Source organism: Cynara cardunculus, assembly GCF_001531365.2.
Source record: "Cynara cardunculus var. scolymus isolate 2C chromosome LG 6, CcrdV1, whole genome shotgun sequence".
NCBI lineage: Eukaryota > Viridiplantae > Streptophyta > Magnoliopsida > Asterales > Asteraceae > Cynara > Cynara cardunculus.
Genome location: NC_037533.1, coordinates 13247678 through 13255541, shown reverse-complemented (window position 1 = coordinate 13255541; position 7864 = coordinate 13247678). Strand labels below are relative to the sequence as shown.

General features: G+C 35.1%; 1 protein-coding gene across 2 annotated transcripts; it reads right to left on the bottom strand.

Annotated features, from left to right (window-relative positions):
- Nucleotides 1–2295: 2295 nt before the first annotated feature.
- On the bottom strand, nucleotides 2296–5654 carry LOC112514583 (tubby-like F-box protein 6). Of its 2 annotated transcripts, none has more exons than XM_025121136.1 (6): nucleotides 5267–5654; nucleotides 4852–4940; nucleotides 4348–4728; nucleotides 4162–4249; nucleotides 3895–4027; nucleotides 2296–2935 (listed from the first exon to the last, which is right to left on the bottom strand). In XM_025121136.1, exons 3-6 carry the CDS (start codon nucleotides 4702–4704, stop codon nucleotides 2320–2322), a joined length of 1194 nt encoding a protein of 397 aa, XP_024976904.1. In that variant the 5' UTR covers nucleotides 4705–4728; nucleotides 4852–4940; nucleotides 5267–5654; the 3' UTR covers nucleotides 2296–2319. The 2 variants fall into 2 exon arrangements, with proteins under 2 accessions (XP_024976904.1, XP_024976905.1); XM_025121137.1 differs by having other exon boundaries at nucleotides 4348–4723.
- Between the last annotated feature and the right edge of the window lie 2210 nt (nucleotides 5655–7864).

The window sequence follows — 7864 nt, the reverse complement described above, 5'->3', positions numbered from 1 at the left end:
TGGATTCATTGAAGATAGTCTGAGAAATCATTTATAATCGAAACCAGTTCGCTATTTCCACACTATGCTGGCCGGTCTCAACTAGAGAACTAAGAGCATCTCCAAGAAGTATAATAAAATATAGAGGAAAGTGGGATTTTAGCAAATTGTTTGCTCCAAATCTCCAAATAGAAAGAGAAATTATTATTTTAATATTTTTCACCAATAAAAAAGTATCAATAATAAATATTTAGTTGTAAGAAAATAATATTTAATTAAATGTATTAAATATTTTAATAACATCATTAATGGTAGAATTGTTAAAATAAGGAGCTGTTAGAGTTGAAATATAATTTTTTTAAAGATTTTGATTTTTGATATTGTATTTTAAAGATATTTTAGCATAGCTATTAAAGATGGTTTGAGACCCGGTCTTGGTAAAGACCACATGTGAGTAGGTCCCGGCCACAAAGCGANAATTAATTTTTTTTAATTTATTTAATATATTTATTAAATAACATGTAAAATATCTAAATATTAAAATTAAAAATACAGTGTTTAATAAGAATTAGTAGATGCTATAATAAAATAAATTTTAAAAGTATAATGATGTAGTAAGAAAGTCACATCACTATAGTACATGTGGATAGCCTACGTGGACAATGAGGTGACATTAAAACCTAGTATAATGGGTAAATTTAAAACAAAAGGTTACCTAATGCTATAATGAGTAAATTTTTTAAAGTACAATGTCATAATAAAAAATAGTTTAAAGTACATTGTTGTAATAAGAAAAACTAAAAGTACAATACTATAATAAATAAATTTATGAAAATAGATTGCTATTTTATGTAAATATCAAAACCCGTTTTACTATTCAAAACATTCAAATAGTGTAAAAAATAATGATGTGATCATAGAGGAACTCGTCTAAACGATAAGCATTTATGGATAGGGTTCTAAACCAACCTAACGTTCAGCGAACCGTTCGGCGGAAAGTTTGTTTATGTTCGTTTATTTAATAAATGAATAAATATGAACAAATTTTTTCGTTCGGTTAGTTAAACGAACGAACATAAACAAGAGTCATGTTCGTTCATTTATGTTCGTGAACGTTTGTTTGTTTACCGTTCGTTTATGTTTTTTTATATTCGTTCATTTATGTTCGTTTATATACTAAATTTAATATATAATCTTTTGTTTATTTACTTTGAATTCAAATAATATTTATTTATGTTCGTTTTGCCCGTTCATTTATGTTCATTCGTTTACGTTCGTTTAGCATGTTAACGAACGAACATAAACGAACACGAACACAAAGATTTTCGTTTGTTTACTGTTCGTGTTCGTTCGTTTGTTTGTTTGGTTAAGTTAAACGAACGAACATGAACAAACCTCCGTTCGTGTTCGTTTGATTCGTTTATAGCCCTATTTATGGGTTTAAAAGAAGAATGAAAGTTATGGTGATAAGGGATCCCCAACCTTGGATCAACTTTAATTAAAAATCAATAGCAATGAGATGTACCAAATCAATTCCCGTATCAAGTGCAATTCATGAGATGGAGGTAAGAATAAAAGTGATCAAAGTCCAGATTCCTTCTTACGTTTTCTTACTTTAACTTCTATTCTTAAAACAGTGGATTCATTGAAGATGGTCTAAGAAATCATTTATAATCGAAACCAGTTCGTTATTTCCACACTATGCTCGCCGGTCTCAACTTGAACTAAGAGCATCTCCAACTAGTAAAATATAGAGAAAAGAGGGATTTTAGCAAACTGTATCCTAAAATAGAAAAAGGAGATGAAGATCGTAAAAATCTCTAAATAGAGAGAGAAATTATTAATTTAATATTTTTCACCAATAAGAGGTATCAACAATAAATATTTAGTTGTAAGAAAATAATATTTTATTAAATGTATTAAATATTTTAATAACATAGTTAATGATAAAATTGTTAAAATAAGTAGTTGTTAGAGTACAAATATAATTTTTTTAACGATTTTGATTTTTGATACTGTATTTTAAAGATATTTTAGCATAGCTATTAAAGATGGTTTGAGACCCGGTCTTGGTAAAGACCACATGTGAGTAGGTCCCGGCCACAAAGCGATTAGAAAAAGAGTTGTAGGTCCGAAAAGAGACCACAAACGTCAATTGTCCTCACCAGGCTCAGTAGGACCAATGCCCTTTTGGGAATTACAACATAAGAGCTTATGATTCTTGCAACTCAGTTGAAAAATGTTTTCGAAAGAGCCTTGTTTACAGAAAGTATTTACATCCAGCTTAATGAACCAAAAAGCACGATGTAGCTCGTAATCGATCAAACATATATAACGTTGTCATTCACATGCCGGTTTAGTGTCAAAGCTGCTTAAACATATCGCAAATGCTTGAAATGCAGATAGCGGGTATCGATAATCCATCGTGAAGATATCTTTCCCGATTTTCCCAAATTGTAGTATCACGTCATCTTGTTCTATAGATCGACCATTTTGGGATGGATCGACTGCCAACTGGAAGTTCTTAACCGATGCCACTGTAACACGGCCTTTGAAGTTTAGACACCAACACTGCAGCTGCTCGTGCCACCTGGGTGTCTTGTTTCTCATAATCAATGGATTGCTTTTCTCAAAAGCTGATGATCCCAGTGGCTCCTTCTCRTATGTTTTTCGAGTTGAATCTGAGAAATCCTGATCGGTTTGATCTGCGAATGTTGGTGGAGTAGGAGCTGTGCCATCTTCTTCAACTGCAGAGGTGGGGATTGAGTTCATGGTGCAATGCATTCTTCTTGGTCCTTTTGTGCGCAGAACGTTAAGCTCGTATGATATGACGGACACTTTAGATTTAACCAYAGGTGATACCTTCTTTGAACCACATTTAGGTATCGCCTTGTTTGTAGAGTCGTAAGAAGGCTGAACGTCGTAAACTGAAAACTTGGTGCCGAGGAAATTTGAACTGTTCACAATTTATATAAAATGTGTGTGAAAATGAACACCAKAACTGAAGTGTATGCGATAATATGTGAAACCCATTAGATTAGCTCCTGAGGAGAGGCAGGTTGCAACATACGATAAGAAGAAATAGGTCCAAGTCTAGCGAATGTGGGACTCTAGCACACTCTTTGCAATGGAGGCTAAACGGGCACAATTTGTCCCGGATAGATGAGTACATATCGCTTCAGAGTGTCGAGCCCCTAGAGTGGTAAATCTTGCCTCCGATACAATATGAGAATATGTGGAACCATGTTAGATTACTCTATATAAGAGCACTTGAGGAGACAAGGGAGGTTCCATAACATATTCAAAGGAATAGGTCATGGGACTCTTAATATGAGGGAGTTGGACAAGTATGGAATGATAGACATCCGCTCTTATACCATGTGAAAATATGTGGAACCCCATCAGATTGCTCTYCAAATGATTTGGAGCTCTTAAGGGAAGAAGTGGAGGTTCCAACATATAGTCAGTAGCTAGATATGGATAAGGGGGCATGGCATACATATGGTGAGCTACAACAATGGTTAAAGAGCCTAACATAGCTAGGTTAAGAGATAATTGAGCAGGTCATGACGTTGTTAGGATCTCATATAGGCCTTTATGGCCCTGGCCCGTAAATGGACCTTTATGAGCTTCTAAAATATCTTTGAGAAGAACATGTCAGACATATTTTGGGAGCTCTAACACAAATTGACCCACAGTGTCGAGAGGGGGCTAGATGGATACARATTGCCTAAGAGTATCAAGTTCCTGAGTGATAGACCCTCTGATACCATGTGAGAATATGTCACCCCATTAGATTACTCTCCAAAAGAGCTCTCGAGGAAAGAAAGRAGTTCCAACATCTGTTGAGAATAGCAAGTCCATGTCTAGCCGATGTGGGATTCAAACATTGTAAATGAAAGAACAAAAGACAACCTTAGCTTCCCAACATAAGTATTGCTAGCTCGAGAAAATCCGTCAACAGTTAAAGATATCAAAAACTCTGTCCTCGTGGCCTTTCTCACTTTCTTCGCTGCCAAAAGCAACTTACTTGCATCCCCAGCTAGTGCTGTAATTATAAAAAACATCCATATTTAGAGGCAATTTACATCTTTTTGAAAGAAAAACAATGGATCATCCAACTTTACTTCTGAATTGAAGATCAAAATGTAGAGCATTCAAGACAGCATRGCATTCTTTTACCTGGGCTCAAGCCTAGATATAACAGATACGTGGAAGTAGCCCTATCCCGCCTTATAAAGCATTGAATTGGCTCGTTTCTTGGTCCAGGCTAGAAGAAGTTCAAGATTCAAGAATATAAGTAAACAGAAATCTTTCGAATTTGAACACAAACACRATCCATTTGGGATTGGGATCAAGATCAACTACCTGCTTTAATGACATGGGGAATGAGATCAATCCGCATTGCTCTGGAGTTTTAACGAGCTGTTTTACAGTATCTCTCCACGACCTGCAAACTGTAGCACAAGCAACAACGTCTCTTCTAGCAGGCCATGAGGTCTCACTAGCCTCCACACGCTGGATTATATCAAGAAGTAACTCAACCGGCAAATTATCCCATTTGCTACCTTCGGTTGAAGACGGCGATGATCGTGGATCAAAGTTTTCAGGAACGATATGTGATCTCCCATGAGAAACCCCGTTTTTCATTTGAATTCTGTTTCTTAATTCTTTGTTGGTGGCGTCTTCTTTGGTATTGTCTCCAACTAAACAACTGAATGGCATATTCAACAAATCCTCACTTCTGAACTAAAACGACAAAAAATCAATCAAACCCCATATGCTAAAATCTGTTTGTTCATCATCTAAATCGCAAAAAAGAAAAAAAAAAACACAAGATGATGAACAATAATGAAATACAGGATACTTTACTTGTTCGGTATAGGCTCATATAAAGCCTCTTCTCCAATAAGTTTGTGTTCCCCCAATCTCCACCAATGTGCAAAATAGCAAAAGCAGTTCTGCCATTTTAGGTAGCATAATAATAAAAAATTCAGCAGTCTTGCAGCATATAATGGTTCAGCTATTATCACAAACAGATTGTAGGCATATAGGGAAAGAAGCTAAAAAAGGSACCCAAATGAATGCATCACACTCTCATCTATAGGAATCTGCATGATTACATAACATGATCGAATAAACAAAATAATTCAAGGACAACAAAGAAAAGTAGTATTTTCTCTTTTGCATATTTAAACATATTTTTTTACAATCAACCAAAAAGATCTTCAAGAATAAAATTAAATAACCCTAATTGATACTGAAGACGAAGAAACCTTAACGTTACCTATACGTTAAGCACTTCGTCGGAGATCTCGAACATTCGTTAAGAAATCTCTTTAAGAGCTTCAAAAACAGAGCAGCGAAAACGATCACGTTACGATGTCTCCCTCACTGCAACAAATTACACGGATTTTCTTACAATGTGGAACGACCTTCGATAAAAWTTTCTGAAAAAGATGGAGAAATGAGGGATAAAGATCTCGTTTCAGTTGTCAAAATATATATCTACGAGCATTGACCTTCCCCTCTTTTTCTCTGTTTGTCTTCGTTACGAGCTTTGATCAATCCGAGACGCTTGGTGTCCGTTGAATGGTACGTGACATTACTGAAATCCACACCACCGCCACCGTATGATGATGAATTACAGCTCCGTCTACGACGACGGAAACACGGATGCATACCACCAACCACCACCGGCTTCTTCTTGGAAAATGATTTTTCAAAACTCGCTCGAATTTGCGCGGAAGTTCTGATTATTTATTCGATCTTTGATTTTATGTGGTCCGTCAATTTTAACGGCCGAGTTTCTTTTTGACAACTTAGACCCTTGAGACAAGAGTACATTACAAAAACAGTCCCTAAACTATTGAATGATTTGCATTTTGTCATGAAATCTTACTTTTTACATTGTTGGTCCAAATGCCAAGATTCATATACCCTTTTCACCATCTGATAGTTGGATTAACGGTGTTATCATTTAATACATTCAATGGACACTCAGTATTAGGGACGAGCAGCGGAACCGGATACCCACTTGTGGAACCGGAACTGCCGGTTCCGGAACCGATATGAGTGGTTCCGGTTTCGGTTCCTAAAATACGGAACCGATTGAGAATGGTTCCGGTTCCGGTTCTCAAATTTTCGGAACCGTTACCCACCGGGTACCCGGTATTTTTCAATAAAAAAATTTAATACTAAATTTAAATTTAGGTCAAGAACTTAGAACTCTAGATTCATAATTTGAGATTCAATGATTCATATTTTTTCAAATTGTATGTTTAATTGGATTCGTAGTATGTAATCGTTAAACTTTCAACATTTACTATTAGTCTATTGTGGTTTGTAATCTTTAAACAATATTTGTAACCATTATTCTGTATAATTTGTATTTTTGTTTATTTATTTAGTGTTTTGGCAATATTTTATTTTTTATTTCTAAATAACAAAATTTTAATATTTTAAGAAGCGGGTACCCAGAACCGGAACCGATTCCGGTTCCAAAAATTCAAGAACCGCTCTAATCGGTTCCGGTTCCGGTTCCGGTTCCAATATCACAAGAACCGCCGGTTCCGGTTCCTGTCAAATAGGACGGGTACCCGCCTATGCTCACCCCTACCCAGTATCAATGTCAAAAAGAGCTGGTACGTGTGTGTGTTTTCACTCAATTTTCTGTAAGTAATAGATTTGTTCAGATTTTTAGTATAAAATCATAAATTGCCACAAAAGATTAAATTTCGTCTTGTCTATCAGATTATGCAACTCCACCACCTTAGACAKCACATATCAACATAGTCGGATTTTCATTGTATCACTTTCTTTAACTTCTTCAAAGACTGTGTCGCTAGGCTTGCACGTAAGGTAACGTTGCCTGTATTCCTATTTTAGGTAACGATGACTCAAAAKTGTCAATTAATATAACAAAGTTATAAAACTTCTGAGACTAAGGRGYCGTTTACCGAACGCTTACCTTGAGTCACTTACCTTACCGGATGAATATGGCAAGGACAACGAATCTTACCCTATAAGAGTGAAGGTAATGATCAAGTCTTACCCGGTAACTGAAGGTGACGACTCTTACCATGGTTAGCTCTTATCGGTTAAATTATTGCATATGATGTCATTTTTTTGAACTAAAATCTTATCAGATAAGTAAGTGATAATGTTAAATTTTACTAGTAAACACTTACCGGTAATTTTTTGGTAAACGACCCTAAATCATCTAATATAAACTTCCAATCTTACATGTCTTCGGCAAATGTTAACTTGGCATTAGAAATCAACATTTGTTGATTACGTGTCAAAACACTGATTTTGTTATGTAAACCAGTATTAATATGGGAGTTACAAATGACTAACACTTTAATGTAGGTTTACAAATTAAAAGCCCCCATGAGTTTCCATTTATCGTAATATAAGTTACATTCATAACATTGGTCAATTAAGAATATTAATATCATCTGCTCACCTCAATTCYCATATAAATTAACTGTGTTGAAGCATTTGATAGATATACCATATATAGGTCCATAGTTCTATAATCAATTAACACAAATCACAAATCATGGCGTCCATCAAGCTATATATTGCTCTTCTGTTYATATTCACAATTGCTGGTATTMTTTATACTGAATTTTTCTTAAATATACACCTATGCTTGTATCTTCTACCAATATGAAATGAGCAATCACAAACAGAAACTTTTAGTCTTAAGAAATGAGAAAAAMWTGTTGATAAGATCRTAGTATTAGGTGGCAGATTTGTTTGTTTGTGCTTTTTGATAGATTTATTAATAGATGAATTGTACGTGTATCTTATTCAGGGACTGAGATGATRGKTGGTGAAGCATGCGTTGAGACATGGGAGACTAATAATTGTTCTGAAC